The following is a 24,632-nucleotide window of genomic DNA, read 5'->3' as shown; positions in this document are numbered from 1 at the left end:
AGAGAGAGAGAGAGAGAGAGAGATTAGAGAGAGAGTTTCTTAAGGGGAGAAAAGGCAAGGCAATCAACTTAAGAGAGGTTGGTGCGTGCATGCTATAATGAATATTGAACGTGGACCCAAAAAGTTGATAGTGTCTGCTTAAGAGGATAACTTGCGCATGATTTATGTTGGATATTCTCAGAAATAATTGGAGGATATGGTAATATCACTAGTACTTGTAGAGTTTCTTTATGTGAAACTGTCTGATATTAATTCCACTCTTTTCAAAAGTAAAAGGAGCTGAACAACTTTACATGAATTGCTCAACTAGATATATCATATATATGGTTCCAATTAAAAAAATGGTTGACATTTATCTATCGAGAATTACTACAACTATAAAAAGATTTTACAAAATTAGTAAACGTACAAACTAACATGATTTTATATCAGAGTTAGTCTATATACAGTTTCCAAATAGGGACTACTCATGCAAGCCCATACAGTTATATTTAAAAAAATTTAAAATTTCAATAATATTATTTTTAAAATAATATTTTTCCCTTTTACCCTCATTCTTCAATTGGACTGCACATGCAGTCCCCACCCAGGACTGTAAATAGAATTTCTCTTCATATAATACATTAGATGTAATTTATAATAAAACTATTAGTTTTACAATCTTAACTACTAAATCAAGTCACGTCAGTTTGTACATAGGTTTATTTTTGTGAAACTTTTTTTTTATTATTAAAGCATTTCTCTTATCTATAAAGTTATATATCATAAAAAGAATAACAGCCAAATTTAATAGATAAAAAAAAAAAATCTAAGAACTAAGTTAGCATGCATGATCTTGGTATAAAATAAATAGAACCCTTAAAATTAAGCCATTTTGATCTCCAAAATTTTGGTTGGGCAACTTGATTTTCTCGATGATCTCGACCCCACTTAATTCCTAGCTAGTTAGATTCATCAGGAGTACTGATCAGATAGGCCGTTTTCATACTATACTAGCTAGCTGGTATTCATTGATCATGAAAAATGAGGCCGGAGGTGCCATGCATGCATGAACGGAGCCCTTAATTCATGTGGATATAGTACATAGTTAGGACTGTAAATGAACCAATCTGTTTCATAGTCTGCTCGGTACTCGCTCGATTAAATTCGAATCGAACTCGACTAGTGAAAAAAAAGCTCGTTCGTGAAAGCAGATACCCGCTCGAATTATAAATGATACATACCCAATAAAACTCGACTCGACTCGGTTAAGACTTGTTAAGACTCGCTCATTTATGTTCAAGTTGACTCGTTAACTCGACTCGATTAAAAATCATTCATATATTGATAAATATATACATACACCTAATAATATATTGATAAATATATATGTAGTAACTAATAATATAAGCATACAACTTTTATAATTAAATATATAATATATAATCTAATTACTTATGTCTCTATAGTGAATATACTTCATAAGTATATTTTATAATCTGTATAATAATTAGTTGATAAAATTTAATAATTTCATATACTAGTATGTGAGAACCATATATGAAATAGATATATGCTATCATATTAAGTATATGTATTAATAATATATGTATGCATATAATATATTGTTATTTTTTTTATAAATATAAACTAGTTAGATATTAATTATTTATAATTTTTTTAAAATTTTATAATTCAATAGAGGTTCTACTTGTTAGTTGTATAAATTTAATATTAGATTTTTTATTTATTTAATTTATTGATTATTAAATCTTATTCAAAAAATAAAAAAATAAACAGTTCGAGCTCGAGCTCGAGCTCGGCTAGACTCGAACTCATTTGTGGGACGAGCTCGAGCTCGAGTTGAGAATTTAGCTTATCAAAGTCGAGTTCGAACAAAGAATAAAAAAAAAATCTTGAACTCAGGCTCGAGTTCGAGTATTTTGAGTCGAGCTCGACAAGTCAAAGACCGGCTTGACTCGATTACATCCCTCAGTAACGTAGTACTTTGGCTGTTCTGATAATTAGGTCATGAGTAAAGGCAATAAGCCATTAAACTATCTGAACTCCACTCCGAATCTAATATTTCTGTGTGACTTGCCAACATTTTATAAGATTTATACGTTTTGTCAGACAATGTTGCTGAAACATACTACAACAGATCATCATATCGTGCGTGGGTTTTTGCAACGAAAAACTCTATTGTCGTGATATTTTTTGTTTTTGGTTGGAACTTTGATTGGAATTATTCTTGTAATTATGGTCGTTCCTCCGCCTGAGTGAGGGTTTTTATTAATAAATAGAGGTGTTGCCCTCTTTTTTCTTTTTAAAAAATACATGAACAAGTTCATGCAATTAATCCTTTATTAGATGATTTTTTATCATCGACTTTTTTTTTTTAAGAAAAGGATAAATGTATCACATCTTACATAATGAGATGAAAGTGTGGTGTACTATAACATTATTCTCTAAATATATATACTCTATATTATATGCCTCCGGTATAATATATATTTTAAGGACGGTGCTACGTCCACCACTCTCAGCTCGATCCCGTTGGGAGCTACTGTTAGGCATAATTGATCTATTTTTTGTTATTTTTATTACACGTATTTTTTTACACTTTTAAATATTTTTTTAGAAAATAAAAAAATTACAATATTATTAAAAGAAATACTTTCTTAATTATTAAGTAAAAAGAAAAATAAAATAAAAAATTTCAGCGATAACACCGAGCTGTAAGAACCAGTGGCGAAAGTATCATTTTTCTTAATTTTTAGGGTGGCACTACAGCCACTGCTGGTTCCCGCTAGTTATTTCGGTATATTTTTTTTTAGCTTTTTTACATGTATTTTTTTAACTCTTTTAAATATATTTTTTTTAAAATTCACAACATTAATAAAAAAATACTTCTTTAATTACGAAGTAAAAAAAAAAAAAAATGCCAGCAATAGCTCCCGGAGCGGTGAGACTAGTATTATCCATATTATAATTTTCTGATCAGAAGAATTTGAACCTTTATAATTAGAGGCAAATTGCCATTATTATGATATCAAAAATGTCAAATGAAGATCGATCCATGAATTCCATACGTTGTTTCATCCAAAAAGTTAGTGATCAAAGTCGACGTAGTTCTGTAACCGAAGAACTCGATCGAGCAGTTCAAAACCTTTTTCCGTCCGTTTTTCTTCCTTCATTTGTTACTTGAGGTCATGATGTTGGTTGTCATGCTTTAGTCATGAACAACAAAGCTGGCTGCATGTGTAACCGCCTTAAAGTGTATCTCCTTTTCTTTCCTTCTTTTAGGATGAACTTCTCGATCGGTGTCTGGTCTGATCATCTCTATTCTAGCTGATCTTCACAAGAAAACGTAATGCTCCCAAGAAAATTCTCTCCTTGCCGGCAGTTTTTTTTCCCCCTGTTTTGCTCACTTTCATTTAGGTTGCGTTTAGATCGAAGAACTTGGTATGTATATTTGAATTTAGAGTTGGATTTCAAATCAATCATGATTGTAATTAAATCTAAGATTTTGAAAAGCTTAAATGCTTGTTTGGCCTTGTTAATATAAATCCAAATCCAATCTTAATATATAATCTGGCCAAGTACAAGTGATTTGGATTTTAAAAGCCCCGGCCGGCCAAATCTAAATCCAAATCCCCCTCCTAAATCCATCCACCCAAACATACCATTAAAAAATCTCCCAATGTTTCTTTCTAGCTTTCTTTTGGCTTTAATTATTCATGTTGGTATTCTCCAGTTTGAAGAACAGAGAAATTCTCTAGTCACAAAAAGATTTCTCTAGCTAGTTATAAAGAGATTACACAAAAGCAAATTCATAAATTGATGCGACTAGCTTGATGCGGTATGTCAGATTGTAAAGTTATTTTTATTGTAAAATAAGTCTAACGGATCATATGATGCCATATTAATTTGTAAATTTATTTTTATGTAATTTCTTTGTATACGTTACAATTCTCAATACATAATTTGCGGTGATTTTTTCTTTCATTTTCTTCGCCTGGCTCCCATTTCCTGCTACGTACTATTCCCCAGATATGGCACTCAGCCTCAGTGTTTCAAACTTCCAGTATCCATTAGCTAATGAGACAGCCATTGACATGATTTTTTGGATCATTTACAAGGTATTTTTCTATTTTTTTTCATAATAAATAGAGCTGCATTCTTCTCTCAATCAGTGGGCAGACCCCACCATTGCCTCCACCATAATTAGAGATCTCCATCCATAAATACGTACGTACCCATCTCCAATTGCGTGTGTCCTCCACACTTCTCCATCTCCTCCTCTGCAGTTCATATCATTATTTGTTCATTACCAACCATGGCATCCAACCAAACATCCCTCAATGATGCCAAATTCACCATTCCCTCCACGGACCTCGAGCAACAGTCAGCCCTAGAGCTTGAAACCAAGGAATTTGACTACTCTAAAAGATCTCAATGGCTACGTGCAGCTGTCTTAGGAGCCAATGATGGGTTGGTGTCAACAGCCTCATTAATGATGGGTGTTGGAGCAGTTAAACAAGATGTAAAGGCCATGATACTTACTGGGTTTGCTGGTCTTGTTGCTGGGGCTTGCAGCATGGCCATAGGAGAGTTTGTGTCAGTGTACTCACAGTTGGACATAGAGTTGGCCCAGCTGAAAAGAGACAATCAAAGGGGAAATGGTGAAGACAGATCAGAAGAGGAAGAGAAAGAGAGTTTGCCCAACCCCATGCAAGCTGCTGCAGCATCAGCTCTTGCCTTTTCTGTGGGTGCATTGGTTCCACTGCTAGCAGCTTCATTTATAGAGGAGTATAAGGTGAGAGTGGGGATGATTGTTGGGACAGTGAGCTTGGCTTTGGTGGTTTTTGGGTGGCTGGGGGCTCTGTTAGGTAAGGCCCCTGTGTTTAGGTCTGTTGTGAGGGTTTTGCTTGGAGGTTTGATTGCCATGGCTATAACCTTTGGGTTGACCAAGTTGATTGGATCCAGTGGGCTGTGATATTAATATACCCCAATCTCCAACTACATATATAATGTTCTTTGTTTATGTATCCCTCTCTCTTTCTCCTAGTAATGTAACAAGTCATGACAGTTTTTTTTTCCCTTCCTCGATCTCTCTTCTCTGTTGCATCTTTCCTTGTATCAGATGGATGCTAAAACCAGTTAATCACGATTTATGACCTCTCTGTCTCTCTCTGTGTGGAGTGTACTCGGCCACAGATAAACACGCATGCTGATGATCAACAAATTGAAGTCCTCCGCAGCCACAGTTCTTATTAAACATGCGTGTAGAGCCTTGTGTTGTGGCAGTGTCTCAGAATGGATATTGTCAATCAAATGCAGCCTAACATGCCATTAGTAGAGTCTTTAGAGGAAGCTCTGCAGTCTAATATTATAAGTTATGGAATGATATGATATAATTAATTGGATAGGCACTTAATTCGCCCTCGCATTATATATATATATATATATATATATATATATATATATATATGCCTGCATCAGATGACAGATATGACAACCCAACATCCTAATTGGGAGATCGTGGCAGCTTTTGTCTCTAAATTATCTATTGCATGCCCCTTAATGTATTTGTCTTGGCCAAGCTTTTTTTTTAAAAACAATATATATCTATCTTTATTGAAAAATAGCGTTAGAGGAAGTGACACTACCGTACAAAACTAAATCAAGAACAAAAATGCGAATATATATATATATATATATATATAAGTGCTTCAATTCCAAAAAATAAATACACAAACACGGGCAGATTTTAGAGTGAGATGAAAATTTTATGTTTTGTTTTAGTATTTAAAATATTATGTTTTAATATTATTATTTTGTTGAAATTTGAAAAAGTTGAATTGGGATTTGAAATAGTTGAATTGTTTATTATATTTTGTATAGAAATTTGAAAAATGTGTAATGATGAGATGAGAATTTTGTGTCTTATCCCACCCTCCAAACCTGCCCTTAATATAATACTTTAAATTTTCTTTAACTTTACAATCTAACATACGTACGTACATATCATGTCAAACAATTCGTGTATTACTTTTATGCGATGATCCATATATATGCATCAAGAATCAATTACAATGCCAGAATGAAATATCTTCTTGCATCTATATAAGTATATATTCTTTATATATTTCATACATATATATATATATATATATATATACACTAAGAAACGGCCCCGGGTGAGTTAGCCTCGATGTGCACCTGACATAATGATTTAAATAAAAAAAAAGTGAAAAAGACACTAGCTTATTTGTCTGAGAAAAGAAAATACAAAATTAAAGAAAGACAAAAAATCAAAATTAAAAAAAAAATTAAACTTCAACAAAATATGAGCATTGGTCTGCATCCATGAATTATCTATTTAGTCTCTATATAATAATAAAATATTATTAATTTTTTATTTTAAAAAAATTGAAACAAAAAGAAAGGAAAATGAGTATACTGTCAGAACAAAAACGACATGAAAAAGAGACGCCAATTCATGTGCGCCGCAAGACTATTAAGAATTTTTTGATAAAACATGATCATTCATTAAATTCTACAAGAAAGCTACACACGGTCCAAATAGTCAAAAGTTTTTAAAAGTCTTTTAGTAAAACAAGACTTAATGGATTTAACAGAAAAATAAAAAAAGTTAACGAAAAAATAACAAAAATTAATATTCACATATTCACAATTTTATAGTGAGAGGGAGGGAGAGGGGGGGGGTGGTTAAGACTATAATATTCGAGTTGACTCTAGGTCATCATGGTCTCCAAGATTTCTTATTATGGAGGCCAAGGAGTGGATGAGAAAATATATTAAGATTTGATCTTAATTATGATCAGGGAGCCAAATTAATGTTCTTAAATTATGATTGCTCATATTAATTATTTATATCGGTCTTGATTATTATAAAGACCAAATAAACTTAACTTCCAATTGATCTATATGTTAAATCATAGGAAAAAAAAAATCCAAAATCAGTGGGGCAAGTTTCCTTCGGATCTGGGGTTGAGTCGATTTGAGAATTGAGCGTTTTGTTACTCATTATTTCTACACATCACATACTATATTTTTTTAATTTTAATTTTTAAAATTTAATTTATTTTTTTTTAATTTTATTCTTCTTAAATTTATTGAATTCTTCTACTCATCATCCATATACTATATATTTAATAAGATTAAAAAAATATATAAAATGATACGTAAAGATGATAAATAGAATTTTATATATATATATATATATTTTTTTTACAATAGCTTGATTAACTTGCTGTCTTTTTCTTTCCTTTAGACGCATAAAGCAAAGTTATACTGTTATAGTCAAGAAAGTTGTCATTTAGTAGTTCGCAAAACCTATAACTTTTATCCTGAAAGCACGATAAAAGATAAAGGAGCATATATTAAAACTATCTAATTTAGTTGGTTACGCAAACTGTTTTATCTCATTTAATTATTATAATTTTTTAAAATTTTTAAATAAAATATAAAAACAAATCAACTTTTTTAAATTTTAAAATAAAAATTATATTAAAAATTTATATTCTAATAATATTTTATTCTACTTTTATCTAATATTATCTCATTTCATTTGCGTAATCAAACGAGCTTGATTCTAATATTTTGCCATACTTTCCAACATGTGAACCCACAGATCTATCAGTTATCAACGCTAACCATGGCAACATTTTTTTGAAAGTGACTTCATGGCCTTTTAGCTTTTCAATATTGGATGATTTAACACTATATCCATACCTAATAGAATTTGTATCATGGTTGGCAATCTGAAAAAGCATTTGTTAGGGGGGCTTTAAGTGCTATTGATATAAAGAATAATGCTAGATACAATTTTAAGGTCATGTACATGTCTCGTGCACTCGCCTTAAAAAAAGTTGATAAATCTATAGATCAGTGCGTGAAGCTTGCACACTCCAGAATTGTAAATATTATTTCTCTGATATAAAAACTTAAGACTATTTGGTTAAACTTTTATAGTTTTTAGAATCATTCAGTTACAATTTATCTTAAGACCCCATGCTGGATCCCTTCATGTATTAAACCTCAAATTAAGGTTCACTGTAGATCTTAGAGTCCAAAACACTTGAGCATCTATCATCTTCGCCCAAACAACCCCACCAACTGAAAGAGGCTATGTTCTGGACCAAATTTATGGAATAGAACAGGAGAACCACTGAAATCATCATCCATTAAAATAGGAGATCCACTAAAAAATTGCAGCCAAATATGCTTTGCGCAAAATACCAATAGGAGCATGAATGCTATAACACATAATTTAGACCAATGTTTCACTTTCAACTTTCCCCACTTCGCAACTGGATGGACCCTTACGTTAACAGCACTTCCTCTGATTCATTAATTGCTGGTTTGATCCATTCTTGTACATTATGCTTTTGAACAAAAAGAAATGAAAGGAATTGCATATTTCATACCCAAAATGTAGAAGGGAGACATGACAATAAATGACCAAAAGATGAAAAAAAAAAAAGTTATATCTTCTGATACTTCTCTGTGAATTATCCATGAACTTTTACTTTTCTGGGATCAGTGTTTGAAAATACCAGCTGGTATATTATATTTTTTTCTTTTTTAAAAAAATTATTGCCAAGATATCAACATGATATGACCCCTCTATATAATCATTATTACATTCCCTCGATTGCCTGTTTGTACTCAAACCTCTTTCTTATGGCACCACAAAAAAAAAAAAAAAAACATGATTTTCACAAAAATCAAAAACCAATTTTATTGGTCACTTTGGGCAAAAGGGCTTTCCTGTGCAAGACAATGGAACCTTGCACCACCCTCCCCAAGTCAAACCAAGTGGCCAGATGATAGACAAAAGCTTCTTCTCCACCACATTCCTTCTGCATCATTGTTTGTAACAGACGAGTGTTGATGAAGCTCCTTGTTCTTGAAAAGCTACTCGAAAGTTGCCTCATCATTGTATCTTGAAAAGAGTCTTCAATTTCACAACCAACTTCCACTCCTCAATAGACAGATCATCCTGCATATTATAGAGTTACAAAATAAGCAACAATTTAAACATAATGCATGAAGAATGGCAAAACCAAGCCACCCGATGCCACCAAGGGTTAACGCGATGAAAGGTAAGAGTATACAACCCAATGTGTGAGATTCAATCACTTACCCTATAATTAGCTTTAAGTACATCAATTGACTTCCTTGAGATGTGGCTGACAAGTTCATCCTCAAGCTCAAAGTGCCTACCAAACATCTTTTGCTGTTCCTCAGGATTGGTGCCAACTATCTGTAAATGTCAACTAACATTTATGGAAGCAAGGGCATTGCATCGAGACCAAAAATTCCCATTTCTTATATTCTTTTTTCTTTTATATGTAATCAAAGAGTTCTTTTTATCAGCGCAATCAAAGATTTCTTTTTATCAGCGCAATCGAAGATTTTATTTAAAAGTTCAAAAGGTATAGTTTGAGTTATGTATACAAGAGGAACACCTAGATAGGAATAATTATGAAGTCATTTGGTTGAAGCACATTTGTTTAAAAAAAAAAAACAATAATAGACAAATAATAATTTTATTTGATAGGTACCAAAAATAATTAGGATTTACAAAAGAAAAAAAAAGGCAATTCACTTTCAAAAGCTTTTTGATGTTACTGAATCTTGTAAAGGTCGATTTATGGGGAGTCTAGTGGTTTACCCAAGAAATTAAGAAGGGCCCTGGCATATTTATTTTATTTGGAAATGCTAGTGCAATGACTCAATGATGACATGTGCACATGGCGCAGAACCAAAAGCTGTATGGACTCTGAGAACAATTTGATGTGAGATTTTTAAGAAATTCAGCACTAGACTAGGTTTGTTTATAAAAAAGATTGAATCCTGCATCATAGGTACGAACATATACCTTAATTGCAACCTTCTGTCCTTTCTTTGCAATATCCACAGGTTTATGATTATTTTCAATGGATGCAATTCGTCCAATATCAATAAAATCCCTCTGAGGAATACAAATCGGAGTCCCAACCTGTGCAGAAAGCAAATGACATCAGACGTGCTACACAAACTCTATGGGCATCTGAGAATAAGCATCATCTGAAGCCCACAACTAACCCACAGTTATAAAAGTCAACATTGTATAGAAATTTCGGGACTGGTATTCATTCACATCAAGACAACTCAGGAGTTCTGTGCCATACATGATATTTACTAGTCTACGACAACACAAGCTGTAAAATCAAGCAAAAGATCAGAGAAACTGAGTTAGCCTCAGTCGAAAAAGTAGATAGACAAGATGGAGCATCCCAGCCTCATTCAAGCCATAGAAAGAACTTTTTTTTTTTTTTTTTATAAGTATGCCATAGAAAGAACTTAAGCATACACACATGAATTATACAGGAAAACAAATAACAAAAGTCCCATATTTTGACAACTCTGCTAGGTCATACCATTCACAATGGACTACATCAACCCGTGAGCACAGAAAATAACAAAGTAGCATCCACGGGCTCTGTATCTGTTGACTACTATCTGACCAACGACCAAAGCCCCCAAATCATGCACAACTCAACAAGCCAACTAATTTGATATTATTATCATTATAACCTCATGAGTGTGTAGTGGTAACATTTAGAACCTTCCTCTTACTTCTCTCCTACATGACAGCATAAAGAAAGGATAAACTCTCAATTCCCTTTCCTTTCCCATCTCTTTCCTTCAATTTTCCATCCCTATCAATTCTAGTGCAGTTTTCTAGGAAGGGGGAAGGTGAAACCGAAGAACAAATAGAGTAGGTATATAAAACAATCTCTAGGGTAAACTTTGGCCTCAGAAAAGTTCACATATGTAGATGGCTTCACTGACTTGTTCTGTTGGGAAGTACTAAAGCCAGACCTCCAAATTGGTCACTACATAGCCCCCGGGATTTATACACAAAGACACAGATTCCTTATGTACATACCCAGTTTTCCAAAGCATAACTCCTAAGCAACTCGGCAAGTTTAAAATTGAATGGATATTTCACGGAAATTATAGAGCACTTGTTAAGCTAGCTTCTTGTTTTAAGTTTATTAGCGGTTTCCCTTTTTTCTCACTTTACTGAGGTCCAAAAGTAGCTGGTCTCAACGAGATCTCCTCTTTTCTCAAACCCAAGACTTGTGAGAGTAAAGTGCAGATATTATCTGGTGCCTATAAGGACATCATATCCTGACAAATGATATTTCACTAACAATATCGTGTCCCTCAAACAACAGAAAATAAGCCATATCGGCTGAAAAATAATTACCTTAGCAATGCCTTCAAGGACATCAAGCCCCAATACAATTGGATCCTTCTTGTTGAAAATGCAGTTGGGTAAAATTTTAAGGACACATGGGAAGACCGCATCATCAGCAGTTTCCTTCTTCTTTTCCTCCTTGAGGTTGTCAATATAGGCCTTAAATTGATCAAACAAGTGATAAATGATATCAGCCCGAAAAATTGTCACACTTAGAGACTCTGCAAGTTCCTCAGCATCCTTCATAATTTTTACATCAAATGCCAAGATAGTAGCATATTCCTTTTTCTTTTCAAGCATTACACTGGCCTTCATGACATCCTTTTTATGTACCGGGCCTATGCCTATACCACTAACAGGAATGTTTACAGCTGGGGACTTCAAGAACTCGAGCAATGCTTCCAACGAGCCTAAGGTAGACGCTTGTACGTAAACTCCCTCACCACTCTTGTCAATCCTGCTCATGACTGACTGCATATCTTCCATAGCTGATTCCTTGACATCCTCTAAATCATCATCTGAACCTACAATATATAGACCAGTGCCAGCTATAGCATGGTCAAGGCCCTGCATTAAAATAAAACACAATATATCAGGTACTTCCTTCAAAAGAACCAACAATGCTCACTTTAGTAGTGCAAATGTATTGCTTAAATAATAGATAAAGCTAATAATTAGGCAGGATTGGCCTGACCTCAATATGTGAAAAAAAATACCTGTGCCGTGATCTTGATACCCATTGCTGCCTTGATTTCCTTATGGTGCAGATAAGTCCCCTGAAATCAGCATCGAATTAGATATAGAAAATGATACAAGAAGATAATCAAAACTCAGGCTGTTATAATCTATAGTGGCTGCCCAAAGGAACAATGTATTGAAAAAAAAGATTTTAAGCTCATCCATTGTCCAGCAATTCTGATATTGTGGGATAGCAGTTCTAAGGTCAACATGACTTTCTGATACTGTGGCAGATTTTTGTAAACTTCTCTCATCATGTTGTCTTTAACCCTGCCTCAAAGGTTTAATGTCCCAAATAACTCACTGTTTAATTAACAGAGGGCAAGTAGTGCAGCTTAGCAACCTTTTTCAAGATTCCAACTACTCTCTTTTTGTCATAAGCAGATTCCAAGCATTCAACAGACTACTGTTGCAAATTACCTTCAAGACCTTGGTCTTGAAATTCAATCAAAGAAAGATTCACTTTAAAGTCTCTTCTGTATGTTTGTTCTTTCCAAACAAAAGTCTCCTGTATGTTCAGATAGAATTTAATGTAAGGCTCGACTATCTCTTCTTTGCCAGTTATTTTGCTAGCAGTTACTGGAGTTCTATTTTTCCTACTCAAGAACTTTTTTGTATGTACTTTTCCTTCTCAGGCACTACGAAAACAATGTGAGAATGTCAAAAGAGAGAACCATACCTTGACTCGAAGTTCCTTCATTGGATGGGGCGTCAATAAAGCTCGAATTGTGGTGACAATAGGTCCCTACAAAGCGAGATTCATTATTAAGGATTTGAAAGCAAGCATGAGATCATGAGGAAACATGCTTTATAGGTGCTTGCCTGCATGCCACAAACAACTATTTGATCTCCTTCATGAAGCACACCATTGACTAAAACAACATCAATAGTTGTCCCATGACCTTCAATGACCTTGACTTCCAACACTGTACACTGGTGGACAATTTACTCACGATCAGATTTTCCATTCTACTATCTTGAGGTACTCAAGCAAATCAAACATATCGAAAATATCACAAACCTGAACTTCATTGCTATATGTAAGTTTCTCAACCATAGTTTTCTGAGTCCATTGAATCAATAATAATAACAAATCTGGGATGCCTTCGCCACTGGATCACCCACAAAGCCAAAATATCAGGACAATGAAAAAAACAGTTTGGCAGCTGAAGAGCCCAAATAAGTTATGCCAATACAAGACTAAAGTCCACAATTTGTACCTAATAGCACTTGTAGGTACAATGCTAAAAGTTTCCCCCATTTCCTTATTCTTATAATACAATTCAGTATTTAGACCTTGCTCCTTGAACTGGGTTACAATCTGAAAACCAACAAAAACAATCAAAATGAATGAGTTATAAGTCAAACGGATAATAATGAAACAAATAAGAAACGGCGGAATGTACAAAACCTGAGTCACCCTCATGTTGAATTCATTTTGTACATCCTTAGATTGTTGTTTCATGGCCTTCACAATTGGTGCATTGCGACATGTTTTCCATCCATAGAGCCTATCCACCTGCTCAATTGAAAAAACAGTTCTTTTTTAGTATTGAAAAAACAAAATAAAATACCCACACCAAATGCAAATTAAATAACGAACCTCACCTTATTCAATGCAATAATGAATTCTGTATTCCTCATTTTCAAAAGGTTAAGTGATTCTATTGTTTGTGGCTCCAAGCCATGCATTATGTCGACAACCAAAATTGCAATATCACATAAACCAGAACCCCGTGACCTCAAATTAGCAAAGGATTCATGCCCAGGGGTATCAATAACCAATAGACCCGGGACCTTCAGTTTTGCATCAGCTTTCAGTTCCTTGGTTCTCTCACGAATGTTCTCAGCAGGAAAATATGTTGCACCAATTTGTTGAGTGATACCTCCAGCTTCACCTTCCTGAACATTAGTGCCTCGGATACAATCCAGCAACTTAGTTTTACCAGTATCAACATGGCCCATGATGCAGCAAATTGGGGAACGAAGGTTATCTTCACTTGGTTTGGAGGTAGAATCAGACCTTGAAGCTTCTTTTTTCAAGGATTCATCTTTTCTATTATTTTTTTCAGCAACTTCAGCTTCCTGTTTTTCCTTGTTCTCAAGATTCAGAGATGTTATTGGATGGGAAGGAGTGGTTTTCTTAGCAGCACCCATTGGTTTGGCAGTTGCAGGAGGTTCTGTAGATTGAAAAACGGAAGAAAGGCAATAGGTAGATCAGTGCTAGGACAAAGGAAAAAATAAAGAAGCATGATAGTTACTCCAAAGGCAATATACTTTAGCAAGGTAATTCCTAGCAGTGCCATGAAATGACAATATGCCTAGACCCTAGACCTTGCAAATTCAGAGACAGGTTAAAAAACACACGATTTATCGACATGTTTATTTTTATTTTTTACTTTCTTCTTGTTTGGCAATGTGGGTTGTACAATAGGCATCTGTTATGCCAAGAAACTTGAGGTGATTCAACATCTCTGTAATCCTTATAAATAAAATTTCCCACCTATGCAGAAAAACATATATGTTGCTGGAAAGTAGGACCATAAATTTTACTTATAAAAAAGAAAAGAAAAAGTAGGACCATAAATTTTTTTTTTTTTTTTTTTTATATGTAAGAGATAAATTTTATTAATGAAAAAGGCCAAAACCATGTACATAGGAAGTATACCACAGAACACCTAAATACATTCTAAGAGCGATGAACTAAAGACAAAAAGTCATGAATATTATCCCCAACTAAAACAATAGTAGAAAACCAAAGCAGTAAAGTATTTAAGAAGAAATTCTTCAGCTCCGCCACTGTACGTTCCTTGTCTTCAAAATAGCGCGCATTCCTTTCCATCCAAGTACACCACATGATACACAGCGGAATCATCTTCCATACTGCTGCCACTTGACGACAGCCCTGCAAATTCCTCCAACAACCCTGCAAATTACCCAAGCGACATCAACCCTCCTAAAGATCTCATCCCACAACACCCTTGTTACCTCACAATGTAGTAAGAGATGATCCACCGATTCTCCATTCTTTTTGCACATGTAGCACCAATCCATCACTACACATTCTCTCTTCCTCAAATTGTCGATGGTCAAGATCTTCCCTAGGGCGGCGTTCCAAACAAAGAAAGCAACTTTGGAAGGCACCCGAGATCTCTAGATGTTCTTCCAAGGGAATGGAGTATGGTCATGAGTAATCAAAAGGTTATAGTATGCCTTAACAGTACATAACTTATGATCCTTAGACCTCCACTTCATACTATCATGTTGAAACCTAACAGTTCCCGAGGAATGTAATAAGCTGAAAAATTCAGTAACCATGTCTAGTTCCCAATCGTGAAAATCCCTATAAAATAGAATATTCCACTGATGCGAACCATGAGAAAATAACCGCACATCAGCCACTGAAACCTCCCTATTAGCTGCAATACGATATAAAACCGGAAAAACCCTTTCCAAAATCTGATCTCCACACCACACATCCTGCCAAAAACGGATTCGGTTACCCTCACCGGCTTCAAAGCGAATATGTTTTTTAAAACCTTTCCACCCCTTCCTTATATACTTCCATAACCCCACTCCATATCCCCCCCTCACTTCGTTGGGTATCCACCCTCCCCATGCAACACCATATCTCGCGTCTACAGTTTCCTTCCACAATGCTCCCCCCTCCCGATGATATCTCCAAAGCCATTTCCCCAATAGTGCTTTATTAAAGGTTCGCAAGTTGCAAACACCCAACCCACCATTCACAATTGGGGCACAAACCTTCTTCCAACTAACTAGGTGGAATTTCTTCTCCTCCCCTAAGCCTCCCCATAAGAATGCCCTAAAATTTTCTCAATCTTATTTGCCACCCCTGCAGGCATTGGAAAAAGAGAAAAGAAATATGTGGGTATGTTAGAGAGTGTGCTCTTAATAAGAGTAAGACGCCCCCCTTTTGATAAGTACACCCTTTTTCCATCCTGCCAGCCTTTCCTCTATCTTCTCCACCACTCCATCCCAAATAGCTCTATTCTTGAACGGTGCTCCTAATGGAAGGCCCAAATATTTCATAGGAAAATAGGACACCCTGCAATCCAAAAGATTGGCCAGACTGCTTATATTATGAACCTCACCCACCGGTAACATCTCAGATTTGCTAAGGTTCACCTTAAGCCCTGACACTGCTTTGAAACAAAATAACAATGCTCTTAGAGTTTGGACCTGACCACTATCCGCTTTGCAAAATACTAGTGTATCATCTGCAAAAAGAAGATATGAGATAATAAAAGGGCCACCCAAGCCATTTCCCCACCTTAAACCCAGATAAAAAACCCCCATCAACCGTAGCCTGCACCATCCTACTCATTGCCTCCATAACAATGACAAATAAGAGAGGAGATAACGGATCTCCCTGTCGCAAACCCCTTGAGCTATCAAAAAAACCAGCAGGAGTACCATTGACTAAAACTGAAAATCGAGCAGTTGAAATACAATGCTTCATCCATGAAATCCACCTATTTTCCAAAGCCACACCTCTCAAGCAAGTATAAGAGGATTCTCAATTCACATGATCATAAGCCTTCTCCATATCCAACTTGCATAGAATACCTGGGCTTTCCTCCTACAATCTAGCATCTAGGCTCTCATTTGCTATGAGCACCAAATCAAGTATATGTCTCCCACGAATAAAAGCGTTCTGTGGCTTGGATATAATCTTTTCTAACACTGGACTAAGCTGGTTAGCAAGAACCTTCGAAATAATTTTGTACACACTGCTAACCAAACTTATTGGACGAAAATCCTCAATGAGTGAAGCCCCGTGTTTCTTGGGGATGAGGGCAATAAAGGTCGCATTGAGAGATTTTTCAAACTTCTGATAAGTATGGAATTCACTGAACACCTGCAGGACATCCCCTTTCACAACATCCCAATAGGTTTGGAAGAAACCCATTGAAAAACCATCCGGTCCTGGCACTTTATCCTTAGCCATACCAGTGATGACTTTGAAAATCTGTTCATCATCAAACGGTCTCTCCATAACACTCACAAATTGCGGATCAATTGTTTCAAAGGACAAAGCATCGAGCTTCAGCCTCCAATCTGCCGATTCGGTGAGAAGATTCTCATAATACTGTACAATATGACTTTCTAATTCTGGAAGGGAGGATAACACCTGTGTACCAGAAATAAGCGACTCAATGTTATTGTTTCGACGATGTGAATTAGCCACTTTGTGAAAAAACTTTGTGCACCTATCTCCTTCTTTCAACCAAAGAGTCCTGGATTTTTGACGCCATGATATCTCCTCTGACAATAAAACCCTCTCCAACTTTGCCATCACCGTGCCCTTCCTCACTAGTACCTCCTCCAATGCATCTCCCAATAGTTCTCTACCCTCTATCTCCTGCAATTCCTCCAACAAATGAGACTTCTGATTGTCTGTGTGCCCAAAAACTTCCAAGTTCCATTTTTTCAGATCTTGTTTTAGAGCCTTGAGCTTGGCTACTAAAATGAAGCTTGGCGTGCCACTAAACTGATACGATATCCACCAAGCACGCACCGTGTCTACAAAACCATTCGCATTTAGCCACATGTTCTCAAATTTGAAGTACCGATGACCCCTATGTATGCTCCCACAATCTAGAATAATGGGAAAATGGTCTGAGCTGACTCGAGCTAATCTTTTTTGGCTTACTTCTGGATAGTGTGCTTCCCATGATGGAGAGACAAGGAATCTATCCAACTTCGACCAAAACACGCCGTTAGACCATGTGTATTCACCCCCCACCAAAGGCAGGTCCATAAGATCCAGATCAAAAATGAACTCAGAAAAATCCTCCATGGCCCTAGAATGTCGATGATGCCCTGACCGTTCACTAGGAAAACGGGTAATGTTGAAATCACTTCCCATACACCACGGCACATCCCATAATGAGTATATACCCGTCAGTTCCTCCCACAACCTTCTCCTATCACAGTTCCTGTTTGGACCATAACACCCTACAAAAGCCCATTCCCATCCATCACACACATTTTTAAATAAAGTCGAAACAGAGAACTCACCAACACACTCCTCGATCACCTCGACCACTCTTCTATCCCACATTAATAAAACTCCACCTGAAGCTCCCAATGATGCCAAATAAGACCAACCCACATGCGAACATCCCCATAAGCTACGCACAATATTTCTATCTATAAGACTCAGCTTTGTTTCTTGTAGACATACCACATCACCCTTCCACATCCTCAATAAAGTTTTGATACGAAGACGTTTATTACTATCATTAAGTCCCCGTATGTTCCAGGATAAAATCTTGGGCTTCATAAAAAACTTAACTTGCCCCTCCCTTTCGTCCTATCCCTTCCACTACTTCCTTCCTTAACGTCATAATTGATGGAACACATTAAACGTTTGAGTTCCCTATCCTGTTTTGTGGCGGATTTCGATCGGCTAGCTTCAATAGCCACAACCAGTGCCATAAATTGCTCTTCAAAGCCTCCAAAAGAAACCCCAAAAATATCTTGAAGCTCTTCTACCTTCTTAAAAATCCAATTAGACGAGCAACTCCCGTGGTTACTAGGAGGAAGTGTACAAAGTGGAGTAACTGCCCCCTCCTCACCTACACTGTCCTTAGGAGGCAACGACAGTTCCGATCCCCCCCATAGCTTGGTTCATTTCTAGAAACCTCATTTCCCAAGAAACAATCTTCCCCTGACTTTTGCCCAAGAGACACTTCCATCTGCATTTCCGAATCCTCCATACTCGACAATCCCAAACCAGGCAAAATAGCCTGCACCGGCATGGCATCTTGGCCTTCCTCCACACACGGCTCAAGCTGGTCACTTCCCAGTCCCACTTCAAGAGACAGCGGCGGATCCACCTCACACGAAGTCTTCACCGCGTCAATCTCCAGCTCGATCTCTCCTTCCTCCAAACCCTCCCATCGGGATAGCTCAACCGGCACACCAAGGTGGTCGACGAGGCCGGTGCAACTTTCTGTGCCGGTAGTGGTGCCGGCAGACTATGAATCGGCTCCCCCGAATTCTGTTTCAGTCCCTATCCGGTATTTCAGAGGGAGCCCGAGATAAGCAAGGCTTGACCCGCACCCCGGCCCAAACCTGGGCCCCACGAACCCACGTTTTTCGGCCCATTATTATGGCTCGTAACCCGACCTAGAACAGGCTGCATCTCTGCCTTACCTTTTACGCACCGTTTCAAATAAACGATTTCCTCTAATACTGCACCCACTTTTTCCTCTAGTCCAACCAGCATGCACATAATACTTTCCTCATTCAACCCCAACATCCCACTACCATCTCCCGCATGTCTCTGTATAGCCTCTGAGGTGGGCACGTCTGACACGGCTCGAGGCACTGCCTTCAGCACCTCACTGTACAATCTTTCACCTCCTAACTTCGACAATGGAGCAACACCACCATCTTCTCTGTTCATCCTCCAGTTACCTGTTTGGACTACAGGAAACGCCCTGGTTCTCTTCCCCGAAGCAGAGGATGCATGGAGTTCCATTAAAACATCACCGAAATTTTTCCACCCCTCCCTCTTCCTCCCTTCGGACACAACAATCAAACCTCTCCTCTTATCACGACCAAACTCTGAAAGAGAAATGAAACTTCCATTGTGATTATGTCCCTTCCGCACCATTAGCACCATGTCTCCTTTTCTACAGGTTCTCAAAAACTCATGAGCACCCCTAAACACTGCACATTCCCTCACCATCGAACCTAGCCACCCCATAGTTTCATTATCTAAAGTTATATATTTCCAATCACGGTGACTACTTTCTATAATTTTCCACCACCTATCGTTTTCCTTTTTGAACTGGAAAAGCTTCTGATCAATGAAAACTTCATTGCAACACCCCATCTATTCCAACCCACAACGAAAACCCAAAACTACAATTATACGTTAAACCTCACTAATAGCAGAAACCATTCACCAATCTGAACTTAACACCCAACAGGACTACATGCTAATCACCACAAGGAACTACCACCATTGATAACCCAACACCAGAAGCAAAAACAAAGGAAAACCAAGAAAAGCAAAAAGTGTACAGAGAGAAAAACAAAGGACTCAACTGATATATCTACATAACGAGGGGTGCAACACGAGGACTTCCCAGGAGGTCACCCATCCTAGTACTACTCTCGCCCAAGCACCCATTTCAGATTAATCAAGTTAGATCCAATACTAGTAATAAGTCATAGTTCAAACAAAACAAAAGAGAGGGCATTAGACAGAAAACAAGAGTTGCATGCAACGCCCCACTTAGTCCCATATTGGGTGAAACATGATAATGGTGAATGTACATTGAGTGCCACGTCTCAAATTGGTCCCTTAGTAAGTTGGACTGAGCTTTTTAAGGATACCAAAGAGCTCAAATTTCACCTTGCCAAATTGCTTCCTTCTAGTTTGCCTAGGTGTGTAGAAAAGCTTCAGCAGAACTTCCTTTGGGGTGGGTTAGGTGAAGAGATCAAATTTCACCTCGTCAACTGGCTGACGTATGCACTTCAACTTCGAAGGATGGTTTAAGAGTTCGAAACCAACTCTTAATTGATTGTGCACTCTTGGGAATTGGCTTTGGAGCTATCAGAACTAGAGAGACCTTGTGGAGTTCAGCTGTGAACTCTCAATACGGACCTTATGGGTGGGATTATGGATTAACACAAGAAAAGGTTGGGTGAAGTTTTTTTTAACATACTAGAATTGAAGTGGGAGATGGAGCTACAATGAGATTTTGACAAGTTATGGTAGTAGGGCTCTCAAGGAACCTTTTTCCATATGTGTAGTGTTGCTCATACTAAGATGCTTATGTGACGAACCATTAGCTTTATCTGAAAAGCTCATGAATGAGAGGTAGATGTCTTCACTGCATTCTTCAATTTGTTATAGACCCATAGTTTGAGACGAGGACATAGAGATAACTTCCTTCGGGCTCCTTGCAGTACACCTCACGAACATCACAAAACCACTGTGGTGGTAGTGCTGGCCAGCTGGACAAATCTAGGAGGTGTACAACAGATTAAAGCTGTTTGGAAGATGATCCCTATATGCATTATGTGGTGTTTGTGGCAGATGCGCAACGACCAGACGTTTGAAGACAAGGAGAGATCGCTGGAGGTGCTTAAAGATTTATTTTTTAGAACACTATGTACATGTGCCATAGCTGTTGATTTCAATGGCATGGACCTACATGATTTTCTTCTCTATAATGAGCCTACCTAGCCTAGGGGCTGCCTTTTGTATTCTCTTTTAGAATTCTGTACATGGCTTTGTCTATTCTTTGATCAATATAATTTGTTTATTTATAAAAAAAAAAAAAAAAAATCACAAAACCCACCTCACCAACTGATTAAAAGGTTTTGCGAGAATGAAACAGAAACATATCGTTCATTAAATGGCTCATGAGCTTCTTTTTAAGGTCTAGACATTATTAATGAAACAGAAACATAAATGGCTCGTGAGCTTCCTTTCAAGGTCTAGACATTATTAGAATATAACTAAATCATGTATCCATTTCCATCATCTTCATTCCCATAATTCCATGCTGATGTGTTTACAACAGAAAGTTGTTGCTCAACTCGTTGCTATACTCCTGGACTGCTGGTTCTGCTTTTTTCCCCAAAATATCATTTCACAAGCATATACAAGCCAAATGTGCAGAACATGTGGCGTCAAATGCTGAATTGCTAATATAATTATACAGGTCTGCACAGGATGCTAACAAAAAGAAATTACAAAAAAGGATAAAAAAAAACAGATATATCAGCGACAAAATTGTAACTCTCCTTCTTACTAATAAAGAAAATTGTACTTATAAAAAAAAACTAATAAAGAAAATTGTAACTCTCGAACCAAAAAAAAAATGCAGCGTTTGCACGGTGCCCAGGATTCCTTGTCATAAAAAAATTGTAACTCTCCAAATTCTGAAAATTCTATATGTAAAGAACATCGAAGGCTAAGGAGGAAAAACAAAGAAATGATATTTCAACATAAAACTTACCTGCATTGTGAGAAGTTGGTATTGCAACCTTTGTCTCCTTTTTAACCACAGGTTCAGGCTCAGAGTCAACCTCTTCATCAGCAAACGCACTTTTAATAGAAAGATTAACAGCAACATCATCCCAGCTCTTTGCATCCCATTCATCCTCATCATCATCTTCTTCCACTCCATTATCTTCGACAGCCTCAGAAACTTCGGACTTGTCCTCCATGTCAATAGACTCCTCATCAACTTTCTCTGAATCGATGCTATCCATCTTAGCCAGAGTCTCTAGTGGTTCTTCCTTTGCTTCTACATTTTCCACCCGCTTATCAGGGGCACCACCATTTGCTTTATCGTGAGTTGGTTTTTGCTTCTTGTTCTGATATTTGGGACGTTTATTTTGTGCAACAGTGTCTGTAGATGGGGGAAGCATCCCTGCATTAGCAAGGAACTGGTTCTTCATTGCTTCCAACCTTCGGGCTTCTTCCTTCTGCTTCGTAGTTAAAAGCTTGCCTTCCGCTTTTTTTCTCTGCAATTTCTCTTTTTCCTTTTCCTTCTTTCTACGCTTAGCTTCTTCTGCTAGTCTCTCAAGTTCTTCCTGCTTCCGCCGCTCCTCTTCTTCCTTCCTCAACCTCTCCTCTTCTTCCCTCTTCTTCCTCTCTTCAGCTTCTTTTCTCCGAGCAATTGCTTCTTGCATTTCCCTTACATGTTTTGGCACTTTCTTGTCCACAGCTTTACTCTTAGATTCGTTCTTCTTTGGCTTTGTTGGTTCAATTATTACTTCATCCTGGGTTTCATCCTTCACCTCCAAAACAGTGGCAGCAGCTGCTGCTGCTGCTGCCTTCTTCTCTTTTTCCTTCTCCTTCTTCTTCTTCTTCTTCTTTGCTGCAGCAGAATCCACACTCTCTTCTTCACCTTCCTTCTCATCAGCCAGAGCAACTGGTTCAGGTTGAACCTCAATTTTCTCTTCTTGTGGAGGAGTAGCCGGCTTTGATATAGGAGGCGCCTCACCGAGCTCTGCAAGAATCTTTTCTAAATCATCCTCCTCCTCAGCTGTCCTTCCACTCTTCTTCTTTTTCTTCTTAGTTTTAGAAGTCGCCTTCACCTCTTCACTCTTATTAACTTTATACACTTCAGCTACCGCATTACTAGTTCCCATACTCGGTTGTTCAGGTTCATCTACACTCCTAACTTCAGCTTCATATCTCAGTTCAGTAAAAACACTGCTACTTTTTTTCTTTGAAGACTTTTTCTTACCCGAAAATGTGATTGCAGAGAAATCTTCATCCCCAACAGTATCATCACCAGCTCTAGTATGCTCAGACACGGAAGTATCTTCATCATTCTCCTCATCAACGACAGCCAACACAGCACTAAAGGAACTACCACCAGTCTTCTTTGAAGACTTCTTTTTCTTACCCGAGAAAGTAAGTGGGGCAACATCTTCATCCTCTTCTTTCTTTTCATCCCCATAATCCAGCCCATCAAAATCAGACGTTGTGAACACACTACGACCACCACCTTTGCTGCCAACTTTGGCTTTGGATGACTTCTTCTTCTTTCCTGTAAAAGCAATTACTTGCTCATCTTCATCATCGCCATCCTCAACTTTACTTTCTCCCAAAGAATTATCCACCTCCTCCCCCTCGTTATCATCAAGATTCTCACCATCATCATCAATAGCATCAAACGCCGATGCACTAAACAAACTACTACCACCCACGCTGGAGTCCTTGGACGGCTTCTTCTTCTTCTTCTTCTTATTCCCTGAGAAGCTTACCACTTGCTCACCATCATCTTCCACACTGTCTGTCTCATCAGTTAGTCCAGAGCGTCCATCATCATCGTCATCCTCGTCTCCCAACAAACCGAACCCAGAAGCGCTAAACGCGCTATTCCCACCGCCCTTCTTCGACTTCCCTTTCTTCTTCCCAGTGAACATCGTATCAGGAGCCTCGTCCTCTTCCTTTTCGACATCGTCACCCTCATCGTCCTTGGGGTTCAAAGCTTTCACGCCCCCCTTCTTACCCTTCTTCTTCCCAGTTACAGCAACCCTATCTTGAGCCTCTGGCTCCTCGGACAGCTCAACTCCGATAGAATACTCATCGTCTTCGATGACGACCTCCTTCTTCTTCGACTTAGACACCGCAGCCGGGGCGGTCTCGTCGTCCCCATGAGCCATCGGCTTCTTTCGACCCATCAAAAATACGTTCTTTCTTTTCGACTAATTGGATTCGATAACTAGACCGAGAACCAAAACCAGAACCAGAACCTATACAATCAGATCTATCCTACAACATTTCATTTGTAAAAGACCTGAAATTTATCGCTGAAAAATGGAAAAGAGTCTCAAAACAAAATCAATCAATCGAGAGCAGACATGCGTAGAGAGAGAGGGCGACGGTGGGAAACGAGAAAGAGAATCTGAGCAATGGCGAGAAAAAAGGAATTGAAAGGAGGTAAACGGAGTAGGTAAACCGGAAGGAATGGATAGCTGAGACAGGGCAAAAAGTGGTTTGGAGAAAATGCAGAGAAGACGAGAAGGGAAGCAGAGAGGAGACGGCAATATATACTTTGTTCAAGGGTTGTCTTTTGGGTCTGTGCATGATTTATTCCATGAGTCGGGTTTGGTTGCAACTCTG

The 24,632-nt window shown here is 37.6% G+C and overlaps 2 protein-coding genes across 3 annotated transcripts; one reads left to right on the top strand and one right to left on the bottom strand.

Moving 5' to 3' along the window:
* Nucleotides 1-3,316: 3,316 nt before the first annotated feature.
* On the top strand, nucleotides 3,317-5,161 carry LOC109011799 (vacuolar iron transporter homolog 2-like). The gene has a single exon (XM_018993134.2). The coding sequence runs from the start codon at nucleotides 4,319-4,321 to the stop codon at nucleotides 4,976-4,978; it is 660 nt and encodes a 219-aa protein (XP_018848679.1). The 5' UTR covers nucleotides 3,317-4,318; the 3' UTR covers nucleotides 4,979-5,161.
* Nucleotides 5,162-8,330: 3,169 nt separating this feature from the next.
* LOC109018998 (eukaryotic translation initiation factor 5B-like) lies at nucleotides 8,331-24,628 on the bottom strand. 2 transcript variants are annotated; one of them, XM_035685668.1, is made up of 12 exons: nucleotides 22,009-24,625; nucleotides 13,607-14,178; nucleotides 13,410-13,517; nucleotides 13,219-13,319; nucleotides 13,020-13,110; nucleotides 12,821-12,931; nucleotides 12,678-12,743; nucleotides 11,977-12,036; nucleotides 11,270-11,827; nucleotides 9,893-10,012; nucleotides 9,155-9,274; nucleotides 8,331-9,010 (listed from the first exon to the last, which is right to left on the bottom strand). In XM_035685668.1, exons 1-12 carry the CDS (start codon nucleotides 24,188-24,190, stop codon nucleotides 8,945-8,947), a joined length of 4,155 nt encoding a protein of 1,384 aa, XP_035541561.1. In that variant the 5' UTR covers nucleotides 24,191-24,625; the 3' UTR covers nucleotides 8,331-8,944. The 2 variants fall into 2 exon arrangements, with proteins under 2 accessions (XP_035541561.1, XP_035541562.1); XM_035685669.1 differs by lacking the exons at nucleotides 8,331-9,010; nucleotides 9,155-9,274 and adding an exon at nucleotides 9,631-9,793 and having other exon boundaries at nucleotides 22,009-24,628.
* Between the last annotated feature and the right edge of the window lie 4 nt (nucleotides 24,629-24,632).

Source organism: Juglans regia, chromosome 15 (genome assembly GCF_001411555.2).
Source record: "Juglans regia cultivar Chandler chromosome 15, Walnut 2.0, whole genome shotgun sequence".
In the NCBI taxonomy this organism is placed as follows: Eukaryota; Viridiplantae; Streptophyta; class Magnoliopsida; order Fagales; family Juglandaceae; genus Juglans; species Juglans regia.
The sequence above is the reverse complement of the archived record's forward strand: the minus strand, read 5'-3'. Positions and strand labels throughout refer to the sequence as shown.